Consider the following 24,981-nt stretch of genomic DNA (forward strand, 5'->3'; position numbering starts at 1 on the left):
GTTTCTCCATGTTGGTCAGGCTAGTCTTGAACTCCCGACTTCAGGTGATCTGCCTGCCTCAGCCTCCCAAAGTGCTGGGATTACAGATGCAAGCCACCGCACCTGGCATAACTCTTAATTTACATAATAGAAACTAAGGTCTAGAACTCGCCTGAAGTGCTCTGAATTACAGCACTAGTCTCACAGGACAACACTGAATTTCCTTTAAGAAAATCATTAGAAGTACAAGGGCCAAAAATCTGCTATATTCAGTATCTGACAAGATAGAGGCCCAGATTTGACGGTTACTCTATGGCTCAAGGAGTAATCAAATCTAAGCCCAGCATTTAAAGGCCTCATCTGTGCCATGGATTACAGATGACCCATCTGGTCCCTGAAGCCCCAAGAAGGGCTGCTGAGAGACTGCTGCTGGGCTCTGGTCTAGCCACAACCCTACTTACTAGCTTTGAGTAAAACTTTGTTTGTATCAAGAGTTCTAAGGCTAAAATAAATTAGCAAACCACTGCTCTCCACCAAAACTTTTATTTATGTGATGGTTATGTTATATAAATGGCCCTACAGTATCTGCTGTTATGAAGAGGAACCAGCCTACTTGATTTCTTTGTTATTTAAACCAATTGTCTGCATACCCTCAGTATACTACTAGAATATTACATCTGTTAACCTTACCTGTTTTGCTAGGTTCAAATGGTCTTGGACATTAGCTAGTTCCTCCTGCAGTGAGTTTACTGCTTCTTGTTTTTCTACAGAAATGACATTCTCATGAAATAAGAAATACATACGTACATACAGATTCCCATTAGCATTCCCAAAAAGTAGAGAAGTTATTTTACGCTTACTTCTGTTACATGTATGACTATGCCACACTATCTCATTAAAGGCCAAAAGAGAGTTATATGCACAATCCACATTTGGGCTTGGAGCTCAGGTTTTTAAAGATTTTCATGTTCAAAATCTCACAACGAAAAAATTACAGATAATGTTAGGTGCATAGTTTAAAAACAGCTACCTTCTGCATTGCTGGTAGAAACAGAAACTTAACCTTTCAGGAAGGCAATTTGGGAATAAATTTTATATCTATACTGGCTTTGTCAATTACTAGCTGTGTGACCTCTAGCAAGTCACTTCTCACTTAAGCAGTCACAAGAAAACTAAGCTTCAGTTTCCTTATTTACAAATGAGTAAAATAATTTTTATCTCATAAAAATGTTATGAGGATTAAATGAGAAAATGAAATATCAAGGACATAAAAAATGTTCAACAAGTATATTATTAGATAGAATTACTCAGCAATTTCTAAATAAATTATCATATTTATAAACATTTGATAATTTTAAAATCTTCATTATTTACATCTTTGCTTTTCAAACTAGACACACACCCCTAGGAAAAATCTGGAAGGATATTCACCAAACTGTTACTAGGAATCTATGAGGAGTGAGGTAAACAGCAATTTTTATTTCTTTTTACTATGTTTTAAAATTGTTCTCTAAGGAAGATGAATTAAGTTTTTTTTTTTTTTTAAACTGACTTTGAGATAAAATTCACATATTAGGTCCTATTTAAAGTGTACAATTCAAAGGCTTTTAGTATTTTCCGAGTTGTGCAACCATTACCACAATCTAATTTTAGAAAGAAACTCCATGCTCCTTAGCAGGAATTACTTCTGCCATAAGAAAAATCAAACAAAGAAACTAACAAAGGGCAACGAAATCACACTTTCACTGTTCTGCTGCCTTATACCTTGGAGCTGCTGTTGTATTGCTGAAATGTCGTTATGCAGTGATAACTTGTCTCTGTTTAGTTGGTCTAGTTCCTGCTGGAGTTTTCTGACATTCAATTCCAACTTTTCTAAGTTTGACTGCTCCATTTTGCTATTTTCTTCTGCTGCTGCTAAAACCCTACCACAGAGAATAAGTCAGACTGTCAAATATAAAATATTCAAGCACACACAGGAGATGACTGAGAAACAGTGTTATCCTTTCACAACATACAGTTATGGAAAGTATAAAAGATTATAAATCTTCACGAAATTTAAGACAACTCATTTTCAAAATCTTACCAGCTTTCTAAGTGGAGACTTTTTTCAAATGACTCATTAAATTGAAGTTTTATAAAAATCATAGATTAAAAACATGGATAACATTCAGAATTCCAAAAATCTGATAAAAATGGAGCTGTGACAATAAAAAAAAGTAGAAAACGATTGTATGTACAGTAGGATCTGTCCATATAGCAGACATGCATGAGCATGTATTGTAGTATATAAAGGGACTCATACAGTGTGAACTTGCTTTTGGTCTGGCTTCTTTCACTCAGCGTAGTTACTTTGAGATTCATCCATGTTGTGTGTATCAATACTTCATTCCCTTCTTATTGCTGAGTAGTATTCTACAGTGTGGATATACCACAATTTGTTTCTGTTTACCAGGTGATAGACATTTGGGTCATTTCTAGTCTTTGGCTATTACAAATAAGGCTGTCATGAAGATTAGTATATACACTGTGTAGAAATATGCTTTCATTTCTCTTGAATAAATATAATACCTAGGAGTGGAATGGCTAGATCTTCCGGTTGGTGTATGTTTGATTTTTAAGTAACTGTTAAACTGTCTTCCAAAGTTAAACAGTTACTTAATACCATTTTACATGCTCCTCAATCATATATGAAACTTCCGGCCGGATGCGGTGGCTCACGCCTGTAATCCCAGCACTTTGGGAGGCCGAGGCGGGTGGATCACGAGGTCAGGAGATCGACACCACCCTGGCTAACACAGTGAAACCCCGTCTCTACTAAAAATACAAAAAATTAGCCGGGCGTGGTAACGGGTGCCTGTAGTCCCACCTACTCTGGAGGCGGAGGCAGGAGAATGGCGTGAACCCGGCAGGCAGAGCTTGCAGTGAGCCACTGCACTCCAGCCTGGGTGACAGAGACTCCTGTCTCAAGAAAAAAAAGAAAGTTGCTGGTTAATATTAACATTTGGTATGGTTGTTGTTCTAATAGGTGTGTAGTGATATCTCACTGTGGTTTTAATTTGTATTTCCATAATGATTAATGATCCTGCGTATCTTTTCATGTGCTTATTTGCCATCCATTTATCTTCTGTAATGAAATGTCTGTTCAAATCTTTTGCCCATTTAAATAACTGGGTTATTTTCTTATTGAGTTTTGAGAGTTTATATATGTATTCTGAACACAAGTCCTTCCTTTATCAGATACATGGATTGCATATATTTTTTCCCAATCTGTGACATATCTTTTCATTACCTTAACAGTGTCTTTTGAGGAACAGATGTTTTAAATTTTGAAGTCTAATTGTATCAATTTATTATTTTATGGATCATGCTTTTGGTGTCATACCAAGAATTTGTGCCCACTCCAAGGTCACAAAAGTTTTCTACTATGTTTTATGTTTTCTTCTAGAAGTTTTATATTTAGGTTTTACATATATGATTATGGTCCTATATATAAACATAAAAATAAATATGTGTATATATACATATTTTTTGAGACAGGGTCTCACTCTGTCACCCTGGCTGGAGTGCAGTGCTATCATCATGGCTCACTGCAGCCTCGACCTCCCAGACTCAAACAATTCTCCCACCTCAGCTTCCCAACCTGGCTATTTTTAATTTTTTTTGTTGTTGTTGAAGACACAGGGTCTTTCTAATTGCGTAGGCTGGTCTCAAACTCCTGGGCTCAAGAGAACCTCCCGCCTCAGCCTCCCAAAACACTGGGATTACTGGCATAAGCCACCATGCCTGGCCTCATTTTAAATTAATATTTATATATTATACAGAGTGAGGTATGAATTGAGGTTCTTTTTTTGGTTTTGTATATCCAATTGTTTCAGCAACATTTTTCTAAAAGACCATCTTTTCTTTACTGAAAAAGATGCCTTTGTATCGTCATCAAAATCAGTTGTTCACATATACGTCAGTTTATTTCTAGACTTTCTATTCTGTTCCATTGATCTATGTGTTCATCTTTATACTAATACCACAGTGTTTTGATTACTACAGGTTTATACAAGTGTTGCAATCAGGTAGTGTTAGTCCTAAATTTTTGTTCTACTTTCTAAAAGTTGTTTTGGTGTCATACCTAAAAAACTGTATAAATTCTATTGTAGGTCTTAGAATAATTCGATTCTAGGTTCATATAATTTCAGAACCAGCTTGTCAATTTCCACAAGAAAAGGCTATTGAGATTTTAATTGTAACTGTTTTGAATCTAGAGATCAATTTGAAGAGAACTAAATCTTTAACAATGCTGTCTTCTGGTCCATGAACAAGATATATATCTCCATTTATTTCCAGCATGTATTATTTTACTTAAAAAAAAACACAATAGATTTTTTAAAAATGCTTTTGAGGAAAAAAAAAAAAAAGCTAGAGGGAAATTCACCAAACAATGCAACTGGCAAAATGTATTATGATACCAAGTTTGTGGTGTCTTTTATCCTTTTCTCTATTTTCCAAATTTTTTCTAGCATGTTTATAATGTCTTGGCCTGAAGAGGTGATCCTGCAAGCTTATTTGTTCTTGCTCTCACCTTTTGGTTTGTGCCAACTTTTTTTCCCAAATGTCACATTTCTCTTGGAGATCTTCCTTTTCTTTGCTCAAACACTCAACACACGATTGTAAAGCTTGGGACTCAGCAGTCATTCGTTCTATTTCTCGTTTATTCCTCTCGAGGAGCTGCTTCTGCCACTCTATTTCCCCTTTCTGCTGCTGGGCTATCTGCTGCAAATTCTCTAACTCCAGTTTCTCCTAAATCAGATAAAAGAGGACTCAAACATCCTACATGAGAAAGACCTCAGTTTCTTAAGGGTACAATGGCTTTGTTCATTACCTCTAGCACTGCCACCTGAGTCTTCTCTAATTCAGATACCTTTTGGTCATGTTGTAGCTTCAAACCTTGTAGCTCATTGTTTTCAAGTTGCAACATGTCCAGAATATTCTTTAGTTCTAAGGGATAGAAACAAAGCATGGTCCATGATATTAAATGAACTTGGAAAACATTTACAAAATGAAACAGAAAACAATGCTATTGACTAATACAATTTTTAAAATTCTGTTGCGCTGAATTAATGGTGCTAATTTTATTCTTAATAAAAAATTATCTAAAAGTATTGTTACATACTATTTAATTTGTTTAAAACATTTTAACAAGCCAGGTGCAGCAGCATGCGCCTGTAATCTCAGCCATTTGGCAGGCTGAAGTGTAAGGATTGCTTGAGCCCAGGAGTTTGAGACTAGCCTGGTTGACAGAGCAAGATCCCATCTCTATATAAATAAATAAACAGACAAACATTTTAACAAAAACATTTAATTAACAAAGATCTGGTTCCAAAGCATTTGCTTCTACATAAAAGAATCAACTAAAAGCATTTTATATAAAATTGATCAAAATAAGTTAAAAATACTTTGAAAAACAGACTGAAATTTACATAACAATTTTTTGGCCTTTGAAATACAAATATTTAAATATTAACTTTTTTTCTGATTATAGAGATATTTGCTTATTGTAGAAAAGTTGGAAAATACAAAAAAAAAAGCGTAAGAGAAAAAAATAAAAACCCACCGTCATTTCACCACCCCAAATCACTATTACAATAGCATTTTGATGTTCCAAGAATGCATGCGCGCGCACACACACACTCACTCTCACACATTTTAAAATAAACTGGGACTATATACTCCATATGCATTTTTTACCCACTTTTTTCATTCTTCTCATGGGCATGTTTGTATGTCATTAAATGTTAAAAATATGACTTTTAAATTGGTCATCTGTTTCCAATTTTGTGGGGGATGTGGTGAAACAGGGTCTTCCTCTGTTTCCCAGGCTGGAGCATAGTGGCATAATCATAGCTCACTGCAGCCTTGACCTCCCAAGCTCAAGGGATCCTCCCTGCTTGGCCTTCCGAATAGCTGAGACTACAGGTGCACATCAATGTGTATCGCTAATTTTTGAATATTTTTGTAGAGATGGGGTCTGACTACATTGCCCAGGTAGTTTTGAACTCCTAGGCTCAAGCAATCCTCTTGCCTCAGCCTCGCAAAGAGCTGGGATTATAGGCATGAACCACCACACCCAGCCTGTTTCCAAATTTTGTCATTATAAATATTGCTGTGATGTACATACTTGCCCTTTCTGGAGGAGTAGAAATGGGCTGACTGGTTCAACAGGTGTGAATTTTAAGAGTCTTGAAACACTGGGAGATTGTTCCAGTTTACATCGACTGTGCGTGCTCTTCTTTCAGCACACTCTGATCGGCAATGAGCATGATTATTTTGCTTTTAAATAAAGTTTGTCAATTAAAATGGCAGAAAATAACATCATATGCCTTTTATAACCTGCTTTCTTTGCTTATTAGTAGTAAGGTTAAACTTTACAGTTTGTTTGGCCATTTCTTATTTTTTTCTGTGACTTGTAATACACAGACATTTCCAACCTCAAACTCTGTATGATTGTTTTCCTTTAAACTTACCAGTTTTATGTTTAGACATCTGCCTTAAAACAATCTGAAGATTTTCTTCCTCTTTTTCAATTTCCTGCTTTATAAGTGTAAGCTGAGTTTTTCTTTCACTAATCTGAACGTTCAGTTCTCCTTTCTGAAAACTCAGTTCTTCCAGAAGAGATTTTACTTCCTGTGTTTGAAAAAAAAAGTTACCCCCTCCTGTGACTGTAAATGAAAATTACTTCAAAATAAGTTCTGTTATTTATTGTTTTATTTCATAGAAATTCTAATTTGGAAACAAGCTCATTTTTGCCTTTTATGTCAAGAACAGCATTATATTTTGCAGAAACCTATTTCTATATAATAGAAGAACCCTATTCTTCTATTCTCTTCATCTAAATATATTTGCAACATTACTATAAGCAAGGCAATGTGCTATAGAGAGAAAAGCCTGACTGAGACATGGCTCCTGCTCTGGAAGGGCTTAGCACCTTGTTGAGTGGTAAGGCAGGGAACATAAACACGATCACAAAAGGCTAAGATGCCCTAGGAAACATGCAGACAGACTGTTTCTAAACTCAAAAGAAGGAAACTCCTTCTTCCAAGAGAAAGAAAAAAGTCAGAGAAGTTTTCTTTTCTTTTTTTTTTTTTGAAATTGAGTCTTACTCGGTCACTAGGCCGGGGCGCAGTGGCACAATCTCGGCTCACTGCAACCACCGCCTCCCGAGTTCGAGTAATTCTCCTTTCTCAGTCTCCTGAGTAGCTGGGATTACAGGTGCATGCCACCATGCCTGGCTAATTTTTGTATTTTTGGTAGAGATGGGGTTTCACCATGTTGGCCAGGATGGTCTCAATCTCTTAACCTCGTGATCTGCCCGCCCTAGCCTCCCAAAGTGCTGGGATTACAGGTGTGAGCCACTGCACCCGGCCAGAAGTTTTCTTAGAGGAGGTGGCATGAAGCTGCGTCATGAGAAACAGGTGAGATCAGGCTAGTGATAGGGGAGAAAGGGAATTCCTGGAGAAGAAATGGTATGAGAAAGGTACAGGGGCAGGAGAACTTTGAGCATATCCAGAAAACAACATGGGGGACTACACATGACAGCCACTGCATGGATACATAACAAATAGATTTTACAGAGGAAGCAAGATATCAGGAATTTATATTTTCATTTGGGGAGAAGCAATGAAGATACATCAAAGTAAACCTATAGCACTGTCCTAGGACTCTTCAGAACACCTAATAAAAAACACACCTTAATGTGATTGCACTTCTCAGCTACTTCAGTCTCTCCCAGTCTCAGAGCTTTCTGGAGGTCAGCTTTTGCCTGCACCATGCTTCCTTGGAGTAAATGCAGCTCCTCCTTTTTATGCCCTAACTGCCTGTCCAAGACAGCCATCTCCTGCTGCTGACTTGTCACCTGTATTAAAGAAAAGGGAAGAGTAAGTTTGACAAAGGCCATACTGCCCTCCGTGCTAACCTGGAGATAATTTAGTTGTGAGGTAAAATCAGGAGCTAATAGCCTAGCCCCCAAGAGTCAGAAAACCCAGGCAAGGAGTGCAAGGGTGAAATGCTTAATGAAAATTACTTTTATTTATTACCTTGAGCTCACATACTTAAAACCACTCAAATCACAGTGATCACAGTAAGAACAACAATATGACAATCATGATTATCTCTCAGGTTATAGTTTTCCAAGAACTTTTATTTTTATACACTAATTCCATTTTGACATCCTTGGTGATGGAAGTTAGTCAGAGATTTTTAAAATGCATTCATTTTTAAAATTAAAAACTTGTTACAATTTTAAGGACAATACGTATTTGTTTACAAAAAAAAGAAGACCACGCGGATATGCAAAAGGAAGAAAACAGAAAATACTCAGAATCCCCCTTATCAGATGACCACTTTTGTACTTTGGTATTGACTAAAAATACAACCACAAGTGTTCATAAAGGCATTTAACAGAAATGATATCATAGAGTATACCATGTTTTGAGACTCACTTTTTTTACTCAAAAATATTGTATTGAGTTGGGATTCAAATTTAGTTCAGACTTTATGATTAACAACTGTAATACACAGCCTCATTTATTCTTTTCTACAATTAAACATGTATTACTTTTATAATCATACAGTGCTGTGTCAGTTGTTTTTTCAAGGCGTCTATTGCCATACCTGGCTTTTCAGCTTTTCCAGCTCAGCTCTCTTGGCTTGAAGGAGTGTCTCAGATTCTTTAAGGACTTGCAGGTGGTGATCCTCATTGCGTTCTGCCATCTCAACGTCTTTTTGCAGTTTCTGAAGCCTACAAAGCACCAGCAACACTAGAGCAGATACTGAGGGACTCGGAACCCCAGAGCTGTCTTCCAGGACAAACCCCTTGTAGCCCTACAGGGGACTTACTTACTCTTCTGTCAGTTTTTCCTTCTTCTTGCTTAAACATTGGAAGTCTGAGTCTTCTGCTGCTACAATTTTGTTTATTTCTTTCAAGATTTCTTCTTGCTTGATTTTGTGCTGCTCCAAATCCTTTGCGTCAGCCTGGAGTAATCTAAAGCACATTGCTTTATTCCCCCCAGGTCCTGTAGACTTACCATACATTATTTATCATAAACCAATTATTATCCCCTTAGAAGCAAACTTTTCATTCATCTCAATGTGTACATCAACGGCTTAGGGAATCCACCTACCTTAGCTGCTGATGAGCTTTGACAAGGTTAACGGCAGTTTCCTGAGCTCTCCTTTCTAATTCCTCAGCATCTGACTCAGTTTGCAATAAACTTCTCTTGGCATCAGTGAACTTTTCGACAGCATTTTTTGTCTAGAAAAGAAACTGTCATTAAAAGCCATTCAGTTACAATACTCACTCACAGCTACTGGCCATGTAAACCAGTACATCTCTTTTGGAAAACAAGATAATACAGAAAGACATAAAAATGTCCATTCACCATAACTCTAATTCTTGGTAAATAATTCAGAAGCAAAGAACTACTACAGAAAAATGCTCATTGTATAATAATATAAGACCTGACAAATAATAGGCTAAGTGATAACGCATTAACAAAGTGGAATACTGTGTAGCCTTTAAAATGATCAGATGACAATGTAGCAACACAGAAGAAAGTTAATACTATGTTGGCTGAGAAAAATAAAATGATATAAGCACTGTGAGAGCAACTGTGTAAAACTACACATGTCAATAAAGACAGAAAGACTATATAAAAACAGTCACTTGAAAGTAGTGGAACTAAAGATGCTTTTTATTTCAAAATAATCTGTAATACTATTATATCATTTAAAATATTAAAACTATCTACCCAACTAAGTGGTAATGAAGTGATTTTACCAAGATTCTCTCCACACAGAAATTCTTGCTGTACTCTATAGTCATTATCAAGTGAAGTAAAAATGCATTGATCTGGTGATAATGTAATTATGGCTGACAAACATAAACATTAAATACTTTGCAAATGTTTAAAATCTTCCTATATAAGAGTTGGTAAAAACACAATTTTTTTTTTGTTTTTTTGAGATGGAGTCTCACTCAGTCGCCCAGGCTGGAGTGCAGTAGCGTGATCTCGGCTCACTGCAAGCTCCGCCTCCCAGGTTCACACCATTCTCCTGCCTCAGCCTCCCAAGTAGCTGGGACTACAGGCACCCGCCACCACGCCAGCTAATTTTTTGCATTTTTAGTAGAGACGGGGTTTCACCGTGTTAGCCAGGATGGTCTCGATCTCCTGACCTCGTGATCCACCTGCCTCGACCTCCCAAAGTGCTGGGATTACAGGTGTGAGCCACCGTGCCCGGCCCACAATTTTTTTTTTTAATCAACTTGGTTTCTTTTTCTGCCTAACATAAGATGCTTAAAACAATGACATCAAAAGTTCCAAAAATAGAGTGTGGTTTGCACTTGGTTGAGCAGTGACTCACCTTCGGCCAAAAAAAAAAAAAAAACTGAAGTCTGCCATTGTACTAAAGCCAAAGGAGTCCGTATGTTAAATTTGTCTATTAAATATCTGCGTGCATGCAAAAGGGTTGGCAAGCTACATATTTCAGAGAGCTACATATTTCACCATACGTCTTTCCATTTCAGATAGCTTGTTTCTGTCAGTTTCATCAGCAAAGCACTGGACAAAACTCGCTAGGCATTCCAGAAAAGCCACCAAATAGTTTTTTGTCTCCTTCTATGTCAGGTTTTAACGCGTCTGGCACACTCCTTACAAAACGCCACTACTTTCTCTCTCCTCCTCCTTATCAAGCTGCCTCCCTGAGTCATTTTGGGAGGATGAAGGTGAAAGAACTTATCAGCCTTGGTTCACTTACTACCTCTGCCTACTACCACTGCCATCAATTTTCTTTTGATGATTTTATATATATATACACCTATATATGTTAATATATAACAAAAATATACCAAAATATATAATCAAAATATACCACTGATATTTTGAAGATATATCATCAAAATAATATATCTTATTATATATTATTATACCAGTGATATTTTTTTCCTCTAGTTCTGCTCACATCTATTTTCTCTCACAGTAATCCAACATATGACAACAGAAGGAACAACAGCTCATCTGAAAAAAAAAGGACTTTTTCCATTCTTAATTACTCACAGAATTCTTTAATAAACAATTTAGTTCCCAGGTAATAGACTGCTTTTAATTTAAATATATTCATGTTGAAATAGCAAAATAAAAATAATAGTTCCTGAGGTGTCTCATGTGGGTAAGGAACTCTTTTCATCCTGGAATTCTCATCTAATTAAAAGAGCCCTTGGCTATGTGACCCTGGGCCAGTAATGAGCCTCTCTGAGCTACATCAGTAAACCAAGCCAACATCATCTCACAGGGCTGCCAGGAAAGTTAAACGAAACATTTACAAAATGGCCATGCATAGCCATAGCAGTGGCTCAATAACAGATAACTCCTTTTTCTCCCCAACTTCCCTCTGTGTTGTAGTCTAAAGAATATTATCGGGCCAGGCGCAGTGGCTCATGCCTGTAATCCCAGAACTTTGGGAAGCCGAGGCAGGATCACAAGGTCAGGAGTTCAAAACCAGCCTGGCCAACATGGTGAAACCCCATCTCTACTCAGGAGGCTGAGGCAGGAGAATCGCTTGAACCAGGGAGGTAGAGGTTGCAGTGAGCTGAGATTGTACCACTCCACTCCAGCCTAGGTGAGACACCGTCTCAAAAAATAAAAGAATATTATCTCAGACCAAAAAATATTTTGTATCATTATCAACTTGAAGACCAAAGTAATACTTGTGAGGTCCATTGTAGTTTAATAAGAATATAAAGATTGACCTATTTTAAAAAACACAGCAGAATCCAAATAATTAGATATAAAAGACGCACAGGATAAGGAGGTGGGGTGTGCTAGGAACTAAGTAACTTCAGGAATTTTAAATATGCTGTTTTATTTAATCCATGCTGAAAATCCTACATATTCTTAGCCTGAATTTAAAGATAAGAAAAGCAAAGCCAGGGGACTTATATGACTTGCACAAATTCTCACATCTCCTTAACTAGCAGAGTCCAGCCTGGAACCTGGCTGTCTGACTTGGACAACTGTCCTCTTAGCACACACATTCTCTTTCTAATCCTTCATGCAGATAGTAAGCTGACTCACCCACACTGAGCTCACACCCCAAACTACAACAAGACATACCTTTTCTTTAGTGCATGAAAGTTCACTCTCAGCCTCTGCCAGGAGTCGGTCAGCTTCCCTGAGCTCTGAGCGACGTTTCAGAAGAGTCTTCTCAATGCACTCAATTTCATCTACAATATCTTCATGATGTTTGAGTGATTTTTCTATTTCTAGTTCAGTCATAAGACTCTCAACATTTCCATCAATGAAGTCCCTAAAAAATAATATACACACCCATTAAAAAATTATAAATATAGACAATATAGGTACTTGTAGCCTAACTACTAAAAAGATCTACAATGATTTTCTAATCTTATATGAGAATAGATAAGAAAGACTGCTACATTTGATTCTGTTCAAGGTCTATGTTTACCATTTTATTAAACATGGAATTCTTATTGGCAATAAATGCATAATATGTAAAATGCATGACATGGAATTGTTTGCCCTTTTAAATATAACAGCAAAGATTATTGTGTTGTCATCTCTTGACCAAGAAAATGTTGATACTTCTATTCTCTTGAGGTACAAAAATAAAGCAAACCACTACCACAATATTCATCCATTCCCTCAAAACTATCCTTCAAGGGCAGTTTATAGGCTGCCCTGAAGACTACCTGATTTTGTGATTTATTCCATTCGGCTAAAGTAAAACTCTGGTGACAACATTTGACATATCAAAAACCGTGACACACAATTCAATATCTTAAGGCTAACATGACAAAATTATTTAAAAATTAGATTATCTATCACTGCATGACAGAAAAATATGAAAATAAATTCAACATTTAACAGATTAATTTAAAAATGAAGGCATACATATGATTTTTACTTTCTTCTTGGAACATTTTTGTGTTATCCAAACTTCCTAGAATAGTATTTATTACACTTTTACAACTATGAAAAGAAGTGGCGATCCTACCACCCTATCACCTCCCTCCAAAATACCTCAGAATAAAAAAATTCCACTCCCCAATGTGTATACTCACAAAAATAACAGATACAACCATCTGCCTCACCTTCAAACGTCTAGCCCCTATCTTTTAGGTGTGGCCCTTGCTTTCACTTGCCAAGACTGTTAGTCACATGTCTGCTGCTAGATGGCAGCAACCACGTCTTTCTTACTTGTGTTCTCTGCAGGCCTCCCTACCACCCTGGGGTCTGGGCCAGTCTGGGTTAAATGACAAAAACTGGGGTACTGTCGTAATTCATGGACTTCTGCAACAGATAGGCTTTTGCATAATTAACCCAATCAACAGATGCTGCCTTCACTAAGTGACCCTATGACAGGTGATGGGACACAGAGATGGAGGTCCAGCTACTGCCTTCAAGGAGCTCCTGGGCTCCCCACAACATTGTGTGAACAGTGCTATGACCAAGGTTGCTAACCTTGAATTGTGGGCACCTGAGAAGAAATAGGCTTTTAATGAGGAAAAAAAAGAGAGGGGATCTCTGACCTTTATTTTGAAGACACGCTGGAGTTAGGCAGGGGGGTCAGCAGGGAGAAGACAGTACAAGCAAAGGTGTAGAGGCAGGAGAAAACGTGGTGTTCAGGGAAACCACAGGAAAGGAGTGAGCTAGACCCAACACTGTGATAAAAGAAAAAGACAGGTGGGTTTCAGATGGAGAAGGGCCGTGTGTATTCTGATGGGACTGAGAATCACACGGGAAAGTGGAACAGTCAGATTTGCAGTGTGTCAAGATACAGTGTAGACCAAGAGAGAAGACATGGAAGGCCAGTGTGGAAACTATTACAATCGCTAGGATGAGAGTAATTAAAAGCTAGAGAACGGGAGATGACAGAAAGGGACCAGTGTGAGAGCTCTCTGGATGCAGTCAGCAGGATTTAGAGACCAACTGGAAGCATAGGAGAGTAACGGAAGAGAAAGAGTTGAGAACTCCTGCCATATTTTTAGCTAGGGTAACTGGAGAGGGGAAATGGTTATACCACTCTTCAAGAGGGACTACAAGAAGAACTGATTTGTATTATTGGCCAAAAGAACTCAGAACTGTATTGCTCAATGTGGTACTCAATATGTGGCTATTAAATTAATTGAAATTAAATTTTGTTCCTCAGCTCCATCAGCCACATTTCAAGTGCTCAACAGCCACACTGAGCTTGTGGTTACTGTTCTGGACAGAAGATCAAGAACATTCCAAGATTACAGAAAGTTCTATTCGACAGCATTAATGAACTAATATCGCATTTGTCTGAATTATAAAAAATATATTAATTACTTTTGCTGTTGACGTTTCTGGACAGTTGTATGTAATTCTTCTACTTCACGCTCTAAGCTTTTCTTCTCTTGCAAAAGATCATCAATATTATGATGTAGTTCTTCCATTTCTTTCTCGGACTGTCGCTTGGATGCTCTCATCCACCGTTCTTCCTGCTGCTTTGATTTTAAATGCTGCATTATGTCTTCCAATCTAGAAACTTCATTCTCCTGAATGAAGAAGGGGAAAAACGCAGAGCTGAAACATCACAGGATGTTTCCTCTCTTTCCTGCCAAAAGCTGAAGTTAACTGTGGTTAAAGTGGTATCAATGACCCAAAAAATGATGGTAGATTCTAAGACTTTGGTATAAAAAGTTAAATGTCATGGATGAAATTGATGGACAAATAGAACCTTTAATTTTTCAAACAGTCCGACTATGATTGAGAAACACTCGCCAAGCCTCTTGTGGATAACCTCTGCTTCCAAAGAGTTCGGTGTCTAGTACAGAAGACTTTCTACACAGAAGTCTCTCCCTCCTCTGGACACATGGGAGAAACGTTTTCTGAGAAGTCTGCCCAGAGGAAGAGGTGTTTTGCCTGGGTTTTGAAGAATGAATGAAAGAGGAGAGACCTAGGCTGAAGAAGTAACATATGCAAACGTAGGGAAGTATAAAAGTGCACCTGAGAAACTATATAAACGGCCCGGTAAGCTTGGAGAGTAAAAGAACCAGTTTAAGAGATTATCAATAAATGCTGAATTGAAAGAAATTGTTACAAATTACAATGTGCAAGAAAAAACTGCAAGAGAGTATGAGTGACTACTATAGTTAAACTTGTAAATGCACACAAACCCTCTAAAACTAGTCTGACTTATTACAATGGTACTGGTGGACTTGATATGTGTCCTAGTTTATCTTCCACTCAATCTGCCAAGAGAGGAAGGAAAAAACAAAGGCTCCAGGTGTTCTGAGTCTGAAGGAGGAGCTTAGATTGTATTTTATTTCTCTAGAACCAAAAAGTCAGAAAGTAATCTAATGAGGCTGGGCTGTAATCCCAGCACTTTGGGAGGTCGAGGCAGGAGATCACTCAAGGCCAGGAGTTCGAGACCAGCCTGGCCAACATGGTGAAACCCCGTCTCTGCTAAAAATATAAAAATTAGCCGGGCATGGTGGCGGGTGCCTCTAATCCCAGTTACTCGGGAGGCTGAGGCAGGAGAATCGCTTGAACCGGGGAGGCGGAAGTTGCAGTGAGCCAAGATTGTGCTGCTGCACTCCAGCCTGGGTGACAGAGAGAAAGTCCGTCTCAAAAAAAAAAAAAAGAAAAAAAAAGAAAAAAGAAAAAGGAAGTAATCTAGTGATTAGGAAATAATTATTTCTTAGAATCTAGCCTAAGAATGAGAGATACAGCAAGAATTTAGAGTCAGCTACAGTACCTACAAATATAGAAATGTTGTACAGTCATTAAAATACTGTTTAAAGACATTTATAAAACCATGGGCAAATGCTTATAACATTAAGTAGGAAAAACAGAATACAAAATATTGTGTACAATAAAATATAAACTATGACAATAAATAATAAATCCCACCACCTAGAGATAATCCCCACCAAAACCTTATCCCCACCAAAATATAAACTATGAAACTAAAAAATAAATAAATCCCACTACCTAGAGATAACCCCCACCAAAACCTTATTGTATGCTGTCCATACCTGTGTGCATACATGTGCACATACATGTATGTGTATACACTCATATTATACATATGTGTATGTGTACAAGTACAGGCACTAGTAAGTGTATACATACACATTAATATAATACCTGTCAATAGAAAAATATATAAGCTTTGTAAAAATGGTAAATTTCTGGACTGAAAACATTTATTAAATGGCTAATCCAGGTTTGTGATTGGCCTGAGACCCTAACTCCTGTACATGATATTTTTGTTTTTTTTGTTTTTTGTTTTTTGCTGTTACCGGGGCTGGCCTTGAATTCCTGGGCTCAAGCAAACCTCTTGTCTCAAGTCTCCTGAGTAGCTCGGACTATAGGCACACGCCATTGCTTTTAGAAGAGAAATTTTAGTAAGAGAATGCTTGCACAGTTCTAAACATCAGCCTTACAAACACACCATTGCCATATAATCCAGTCATAAACAGGTCAACTCATTAAGTATATACCCTTATCAGTCACCCATGGAAGCAGTGTGGAAAGAGAGTTGTACGTCTTTCCACTTACTAAGTTATGGTGTTCAGGGATGTTGCAATGCAGCACACCCATAGGGATGAAGGGGATTGAGAAGTTGCGGGGTGGAGGCCCATACACCATGGGAGCCCCAGCAGGAGGTGGGCCATAAACAACAGTGCCAGGGGTGAGAGGTCGGCTATTGTTTGGCAAGGGAGGAGGTGGTGCATACAGGGCCAGGCCCTGGGGTACAGGAGAACCATCAGGAAGCACAGTATACATCATGTATCCAGGAGGAGGCACAAATGGGGGTTCTTCTTGGTCATCCAGCTCACTCTCTTCCTGACTATCTCCTCCACTGTCTGCATCTTCAAAGAAACAAACAGAAGAGTTTATTAAACAAAAGAGTGTTTTACCCCCATGGTTTACCAGGTAAACAAATTTAGTAGAGAACAGCAGCATTTAAGCCAAGATACTGGAGATGTGAGAATAAAACTGAAAAAAAGGTCAAAACTACTTTTGAAAAGCAGCTCAGAACATGGATTCAAAGTATTTTCTATGGCTGATACTTGAGTTTTTCTTATGTTTATCTGTTGGTTTGTTTCTGCATTCATTAATTTATTCATTAATTTATTAAGTGACCATCTGGGTATCTAATTCATGCTACATACAAGATCTCACAGCACTCAGAGTTTACCACTGTCATGACATTTAACACTCTCCAATGTGATAGCTTACTAACTTATCTGCCCTAAAACCAGAAAATATGTTTGCTGATCACTGACAACAGAGAACCTAGAACACAGGCACACAATAAACACTTCCTGGCCACATGCGTGGCTCATGCCTGTAATCCCAGCACTTTGGGAGGCCGAGGCAGGTGGATCACTTGAGGTCAGGAGTTGGAGACCAGTCTGTCTAATATGGTGAAACCCCCATCTCTACTAAAAATACAAAAATTAGCCAGGCATGGTGGTGCACGCCTGTAATCCCAGCTACTCGGGAGGCTGAAGCAGGAGAGAGAATCACTTGAACCCGGGAGGCAGAGGTTGCAGTGAGCCAAGATGGTGCCACTGCACTCTAGCCCAGTGACAGAGTGCAACTCCATCTCAAAAAAAAAAAAAAAGTTTCTGAATGAACAAATTCTCAGAAGGTCATATTCACATTTTACAGATTAACAGTTTCAGAAGCTAAATAATTAGCCGAAGACCACACAGCTAATAAGTGAAAAAGATTTACTCAGGTCTGACTCTTCCCCCAGAGCTTTGGAAGACAGACTCATAACACTTCATTTTAGGAAGGTGAGATTAATGCCATGACGCACAGACACAAGACACCGTGCTCCAGTACAGTCAAAGAGGCTGCTTAGTCAGCCTGGGTAAAGCAGGGTGGAAGAAGGCTCCATTTAGGAGCATCGTTTGAGGACCTAGGTCTTGCTGAAGGATGAGTAGGCAGCAGCATGGGAGGGGAAGGAGGAAGGACATTCCAGACAGGGTTTAAAATGACGACAAGAGGTCACTGGCGAAGACCAGATCACAGAAGACCTTACGGAGCTAGGTAAGGAGTCTGGACTGTGACTTAGGGATTTCAGGGAATCAATAAAAGGTTATTAAACGGGCAAGAGAAATGCAGCTTTCCTATGTGATTTGACTTACCTCTATTTGGAAACAATTTATGTAACCCACTCCTGATAGGAGAATAAACCCAGTATCCTGAGGCAGGGGGAGGTCCACTGCCTTCCTTCCCATCCTGCTGCCCAGGGCATGGTTTTCTAACAGGAGTTGAGGCTGTGTACTTAAGGCCAACACCAGAGTCCTTGGTGGCCTGGGAACTATGGCTGGAAACCTAAAACAAATGACAGCAAAGCACACTATCTATTACAAACAGAAAGGCTGATTTTAAGAAATGTCAAAGTCTAGAGCAAAGTTGACATGTAGCAAGGTTGAGAAAGAACTTGGTTTCTTTTCATTATCCTTATTTTTCACAGAAGTGAGGTGATTACACGGTCACATAAACTGCAGTTCCATACACAATTCAGCTTATTGACATCCCTCTGGACTTGATCAACATGGCAGTGTCAGGGAAGCCATGCAGAAAGGAGGGCTGTGTGGGTAATGGCTGGGGTCACATCAGACTGGTCTGTGAAAGTGAAGGGCTCAAAGTGTGGTGAAAGCAACCAAATTAATATCTATTTATCTTTTCAAAAGCCATTTTAAAACACCCATCTCCTATCCTCTCTTTTGGTATAATTTTCTAGAAATCACAAGTCCTTGGCCATACCAAAATGGAAAAAGCATGTTATCTGGCAGTTTGACTGGGTTAATTTTATGCAGCGACTCCCCAGGAGACAGAAATGAAAGTAAGTTCTCCATAGTGACCAGACTCCTGGGTGTCAGCCTCTGTTCTCTCTGTAGTAATTTTTCCTAGTGGTTTTTTGTTTTGTTTTGTTTTTAACCTCATCCTTAATGGCCCAGCAACTGAGGCAAAGGAAACCTGTACACTTTGAAGAAATCTGGGGACACCAGTCTTCTGTTGTCCTGGGAGCTTGGCATGGCTTTAAAGCTCTACTCTGCTACCCTCTTTCTCCTTCCCAGTCTGTAGGTACATTCTCTAAACCCTCACCCAGCTCAGGTTTATATGTTTTGCTCTAATTTATACTGCTTCCACCTCCAACTCTGGTTGTACCAAGGAGTTGGCTTCCTTTAGGATTGCTGGGAGAATCTAAGATTCTGCTCTTCAGGGGTCTGGTTAAGTCTACACAGCCCTGGGATCCTAGTGTGTCTGAGCTGCTTCTCCCTGACTATTGCTCATCGGCTGATTCTAGCAGGATGGCACTAGGCCCCCCTCTGCTTTGGATGAATATAGCCTACAGTCTTCTCCTCACTTCCCACATTCAGGCCCCAGTTTTCTTCTCACTTCCCACATTGAGGTCCCAGGCTCTGACCATTTCTCTTTAATATCTTTTAATCTCATCTCCTCTTTCCCAGATCCACTGATCTAGCTCTGGCTTCTACTTTTTACCTCAATCAGTTCAAAGAGCCCCATGGAAAGCTCACCCTACCACAAGTATAGTCTCTGTACTAGCCAGAATATTATTCCTAAACTACAGCTCTGATCATTTTAGTACACAACCCATTTTCCATGGCCTATATAATTAAGTGTAAGAGATTCTAAGGCCCTTTAAAAAAAGCATGACCTCAGGCCGGGCACGGTGATAGCTCATGCCTGTAATCCCAGCACTTTGGGAGGCCGAGGTGGGCAAATCACCTGAGGTCAGGAGTTTGAGACCAGCCTGGCCAACATGGCAAAACCCTGTCTCTACTAAAAATGTAAAAATTAGCCAGGCATGGTGGCGTGTGCCTATAATCCCAGCTATTCAGGAGGCTAACACAGGAGAATTGCTTGAACCCAGGAGGCGGAGGTTGCAGGGAGCTGAGATCACACCACTGCACTCCAGCCTGGGGGACACAGCAAGACTCCACCTCAAAAAAATAAAAAATAATAAAAAAAAACATGACCCCAATCTACTTTTCAGCCTCATCTGACACTGTTCCTATAAACCCTCTAGCCCCACAAAGCTACTTATCTTTGCTAAGCCAGTAACTCTCCTCTTCCATACAAGCTGTTTCCTCCCTCCTAAAAGTCCATCGCTCACTGCTTGTTAAGTGCTGACTCCACACAACTGCTTGAGAAGCATTCCTTCCTGAACTTCCCATCAGATGAATCCTTAACATCTCTCTGCAACTAGAGAATACAGGTCAGGTCTGTTGTCACCATTTTGCAATTATGCTGGCATGGCCAATGAGCTCTTTGAGAGCAGGGGCTTTACCATTCAGTGTGATGCCTCATCACTGCCTACCACTTGGCCTAGGCTTCAGTAAGCACTGAATGCATGTTTGTTAAAAGGACATGAAATTCAGGTGCCTTTTTTTCTGTCGGAGGTTCTGCACAATTCTATGCCCATTTCAGCAGGCTCTCTGGGCTCAAATCACCTTCTCCCCTTACAGCATCCTTAACACATACCACTTGAGTATGAACAGCCAACTGTCACCTTCCCCAAGAAAGCCCTATTTTCATCTCAAATATTAAAAACACTATAGAACCTCAATGCACGGCTTAGCATAGAAATGTCATTTTTGGTACCTGCTCATAAATTTGGGGAAGGGGACAATGTCACAATTTCTTCAAGAAAATTCAGTATACATTCCCAACACCACAGAATTCCTACTTTTGATGATGGTGGTGGTGGCATAAAGTACCAATAGCCTCGTCTTTTGAAAGGATCTGCCATGCTGCTGATGTAATCATTCTGATAAGAAACTTCACGTCGAAGTTCAGCAATTTCTTCTAAAACATTTTCAAAGCCTCCTTTGTTGTCTGTAAAGAAAAGTCATTCTATGAAATTGATATGAAATCATTTACTTCCTTTCTTTCTCAAAATATAAAAGAGATTCCATGAGAGCCAATTAATTTTATCAGTTCCTCAAAGCTGACTTTCAGTCTGCCCTTTGGTAAATAAAAAAAAAAAAAGCAAATAAACTGATTTGTAAACATTATTTCTTTTGAAATTACAAATACAAAGCCCTCTTTTTCTTTATCTTGAGACAGAGTCTCACTCTGTCATCCAGTCTGGAGTGCAGTGGCCCAATCTTGGCTCACTGCAACCTCCGCCTCCCAGGTTAAGGTGATTCTCCTGCCTCAGCTTCCCGAGTAGCTACGTTTACAGGTGACCACCTCCACGCCTGGCTAATATTTGTATTTTTTAGTAGAGACAAGGTTTCACCAGGTTGGCCAGGATGGTCTTGAACTCCTGACCTCAAGCGATCCACCCACCGTGGCCTCCCAAAGTGCTAGGATTATAGGCGTGAGCCACTGCGCCCGGCCACAAATACGAAACTTCTGTCTTGGCAACCAAGTCCCCCAGTAACACACTTACAGAAAATACTTTTAAAATTATCTGATTTTACTTATTAAGCTAATTACCACAGCTCTCTAAATCAAGCATGGAATTGATTTGTAACAGTTAAAGGTAAAAAACAAACAAGATGATTTAATTTTACAACTACAAAACCACTGCCAAAAATCAAAGCCCAATCCTTTACCAGTTCCGGTGAGGTCTAGTACATTCTGCAGCCTTGCAATCTCTATCCTTTGTCGTTCCATTGTCTCTTTCAGTTTCTCAATTTCTAGGACCTGTGAGTTTGATCCAGTACCTACACCTGTTTTCTCCATCTCAAGTCGAAACTATTTTAAAAAATCACACAAAGTTGCCAATGAATTCATTCTTTCCCAAACACATTTATCCTTTCAACTTGATTATGATTCTATAATATTTATCTATACTTTCCCAGTGAGGAAACTGCATTACTTGGAAACTGCACCAAGCCTGGCACACAGTAGACGATAAAGTACTGATTAACTATTGACTGCACTTCAGAATTCTTTGAGATATCACCTACAGTAATTTTGTCTTTTAGGAACTGATAAGAATCTGATAAAGGGGAGGTCTCTGGGTACCAACACTGACCTGCTCCTCCTTCTGCCTGAGGAGATTCTGCAGAAGTTCAATCTCAGCTTCTGCTCGGGTCAGATCCCTGGCTGCTTGTGCTGCCTTTCTGCTGAACCTCTCTGCTTCCTGCAATTCCTACTGGGACAGAGGTATGAGAAAGGCACCACTGCTATCACAGGTTGTTTTCTTCATTTCTTCCTCTTGGATTGATTCCTCTGCTTTCATCACATTGCCTACCAGGCTGTTCATAAAAATGGACACCCAAGCCCCACCTTCTCCTGTGTTGTTCCCATTGTTGGGCAGCCTGCCCAGCCCCCAACCCCAAGGTGCAACATCAGAAAGAGCAAAGGCTAACTTTTTTACTTTTGTACTTTTACTACAGTCTTCCATGATTATGTCTCTCTGGGCTCTCATCATTAGATATTTTTGTCTCCTATGATCTGCTATCTTAATCTTATTAGTATTTGCATCCTATAAAGCACAGTAACAGCCATTAGCTCAGTAAGGAGTCATACTATGAAGTAACATTTTCACATGACTGCACAAGATGAAAAATTTGAGATTCAGAGGGATTATATGACAATCCTTCAAGAACCCTTGTCCAGGTAGATATTGACAGCTACCTCCCTAAGCAGATCCTTACACATAAAGGTAGGGATAGTATGTTTATTTGATGATTCCTTTCAGGGCTCAGTAGAATGCAGGATCCGTGGCAGCACAAAATCAATTATTGTGGGTTGTAATATAATCTGTAGGTCTTAAGAAAAACAGACAACTTTACAGTGGTTTATAAAACAACCAATGTTTATAACAAGATCAATAATACAAGTTGCCACGTTTTTTGACAGCAGCATCATTGATGGAAACCTGTTCTGTACATGTGAACTCACCTCTGCTCGCTCCTGGTTAATTTTCATAACAGTTCCATGAAGGGACTTCAGCTGGTCTTTGGCAATGGTGAGCTCAGCTGTGGCTATCTTATCAGAGGTGGCCACAGCTTTCTTCAGTTTTTTCAGTTCTTTATCTAAACCAAAAAATTGCTCCTGAGATTTGGCATCTTCAAGTTTCTTCTAAAATAAAAGAAACATTAATTAAACAGATGAATTATTTGGCAGGAATGAATTCAGATGTAAGCTCCAGGAGGGCAGGGACTCTGTTCACTGCTGCCTAGAACAATACTTGATACACAGGAGGTACTCCACATATATCCACTGAATAAAAATAGATCTCAAAACTGTGAGAAACTTGAACTAGGTCTTCTTGGTTAAGAATCTTAGTGGTCATAACTTCTTCCATTTATTGGAAAAACATTTCCTGGCACTACCACCAAGGCATGGATGAACCTGCCTTTGAAATCAGGCCCTGGGCATAGGGTGTTAGTAAAAGAATTTAGCATTTTTGAGCAACTGAAAGGAGAAGCACAGTGAGAAAAGTAGAGATCTAAACAGAGGCAAATCATGTAGGCCTCGTAGGCTTAAGAATTTTGGTCTTAATCCTAAGAACAAAGGAAGCTACAGGAGGGGAGACTGATTATAGCCACTTGACATTTTAGAAAGAGCATCTTGGCAGCTCTGGAGAGCAGGGTCATGAGTAGAAGTGACAGATCGATCAGACAGCCACAGCAGTCATCCAGAAGAGAGATGATGACAGCACAAGTGTCTAGCATCAGAGAAGGAAAAAGGTCATATATTCCAGATATATTTTAGAGACGGATTCAACAGGACTTGGAAACTGATGGCTTCTCTCTCAGTGAAGGATAAAGCAAGTCATTCACTGAGGCTGGGAGAAAGCAGATGGCAGGTGTGAGGATGAGAAGGTGTGAAACAGTGAGGCATGGGAGAGGAAAATCACCACAGGAAAGGGTCATATTGTCCATTTGAGATTGGTAACTATAAGTTTTTAATGACACCACTATACTGGATGGGTGACTTTTTTCTCCAGGAACACCCAGTGTAAGTGCAGGCCCAAAGAAAGCAGAGAGCTTCAGTTTTGTCAGGGAAATAAAACAGTAGAAAAAGACAAGGGACTTGAGGATATTTGTAGAGAAAAAAAAAAAAGTTATAGCTGGTAGACCACAAAATTTAAGTTGGACAAGTAAGAAAGTAAAGACAAGGGCTTAACAGATAGCAAAGGTGGGGGTGAGGCTAATGAACTGGAAGCTCAATAAGGTTGAGAAATTTTTAGTGTGTGGATGCCAGCAAGATAAGCGGTTATGATCAGAGCAAGACACTTCAGTTTGTGATTTCAGAGGTGGGTGCAATTTTTAAATTTGACAAAGTCCAGAATGTGACAATGGGAGTAGATGGTTGAGGTGGAATGGAGAAAAGCCATCAAAGAGAGGCAGGGGTATTAGAAAGGATGATGAGGAGTTTAAAAGTAACTTTCCATGGATGTGTCCAATTGGACAAGAGGTTTCAAAGGAGTCAAACTCCTCCCAATATCATTTGTTAAGTACCACCTAATTAACTCGAAAGTCACTCCTTACATTCTCAATTCTCTTGTTTCCATCTACCACGACACCTGGTCTTAGGTTCTTGATTCAATGACATGCATCTAGGTCCCACCCAGGTCAGGTTCAGCACTGTGCCAGCAATGCAGCCAGAGGAGACTACAGATCGCAATCGTCTCAGCTGACCTAGCTGCCAGTGGGCAGAACACTGCCAGCAGGTACTTATGTGTCTCATTTTCCAAGCCTTCCCTACCTTTTTCTCTAACTCTCGGAGTTGGGCCAGAATTCTCTCCTTCTCTTCATCAGCTTCCTGAAGTTGGAGATCTGTAAGGCCTTGGATTTCCTCCATACTTTTTAGATTTTCTTGCAAATAGTGAATTTCATTCTCCAGTTGCTGGATTCTCGCTTCATGTTGCCTCTTATCAAAATTAATCTGTGAAGAAATAAAATTTCAAGAATGATTTTTAGGCAAAATATGTTTTAAGAAATATTAAAACTTTTTATGA

The 24,981-nt window shown here is 39.2% G+C and overlaps 1 protein-coding gene across 1 annotated transcript in view; it reads right to left on the bottom strand.

The window, feature by feature from the left end:
- CNTRL (centriolin) overlaps positions 1 to 24,981 on the bottom strand; it is a 95,673-nt gene that overhangs the window by 10,474 nt on the left and 60,218 nt on the right. Inside the window, exons 19-36 of the mRNA XM_011927399.1 lie at positions 24,729 to 24,908; positions 22,917 to 23,096; positions 22,045 to 22,161; positions 21,620 to 21,761; positions 20,746 to 20,894; positions 18,173 to 18,362; positions 16,572 to 16,885; positions 14,355 to 14,563; positions 12,138 to 12,330; positions 9,150 to 9,280; positions 8,870 to 9,010; positions 8,641 to 8,767; positions 7,718 to 7,882; positions 6,495 to 6,654; positions 4,853 to 4,968; positions 4,553 to 4,770; positions 1,744 to 1,901; positions 670 to 743 (exon numbers count right to left, since the gene is read on the bottom strand). Of these exons, the coding sequence (XP_011782789.1) occupies positions 670 to 743; positions 1,744 to 1,901; positions 4,553 to 4,770; positions 4,853 to 4,968; positions 6,495 to 6,654; positions 7,718 to 7,882; positions 8,641 to 8,767; positions 8,870 to 9,010; positions 9,150 to 9,280; positions 12,138 to 12,330; positions 14,355 to 14,563; positions 16,572 to 16,885; positions 18,173 to 18,362; positions 20,746 to 20,894; positions 21,620 to 21,761; positions 22,045 to 22,161; positions 22,917 to 23,096; positions 24,729 to 24,908 (2,964 nt within the window). The remainder of the gene's footprint in view (positions 1 to 669; positions 744 to 1,743; positions 1,902 to 4,552; positions 4,771 to 4,852; positions 4,969 to 6,494; positions 6,655 to 7,717; positions 7,883 to 8,640; positions 8,768 to 8,869; positions 9,011 to 9,149; positions 9,281 to 12,137; positions 12,331 to 14,354; positions 14,564 to 16,571; positions 16,886 to 18,172; positions 18,363 to 20,745; positions 20,895 to 21,619; positions 21,762 to 22,044; positions 22,162 to 22,916; positions 23,097 to 24,728; positions 24,909 to 24,981) is intronic.

This window comes from Colobus angolensis, unplaced genomic scaffold (genome assembly GCF_000951035.1).
Source record: "Colobus angolensis palliatus isolate OR3802 unplaced genomic scaffold, Cang.pa_1.0 Scaffold71, whole genome shotgun sequence".
Lineage (NCBI taxonomy): Eukaryota > Metazoa > Chordata > Mammalia > Primates > Cercopithecidae > Colobus > Colobus angolensis.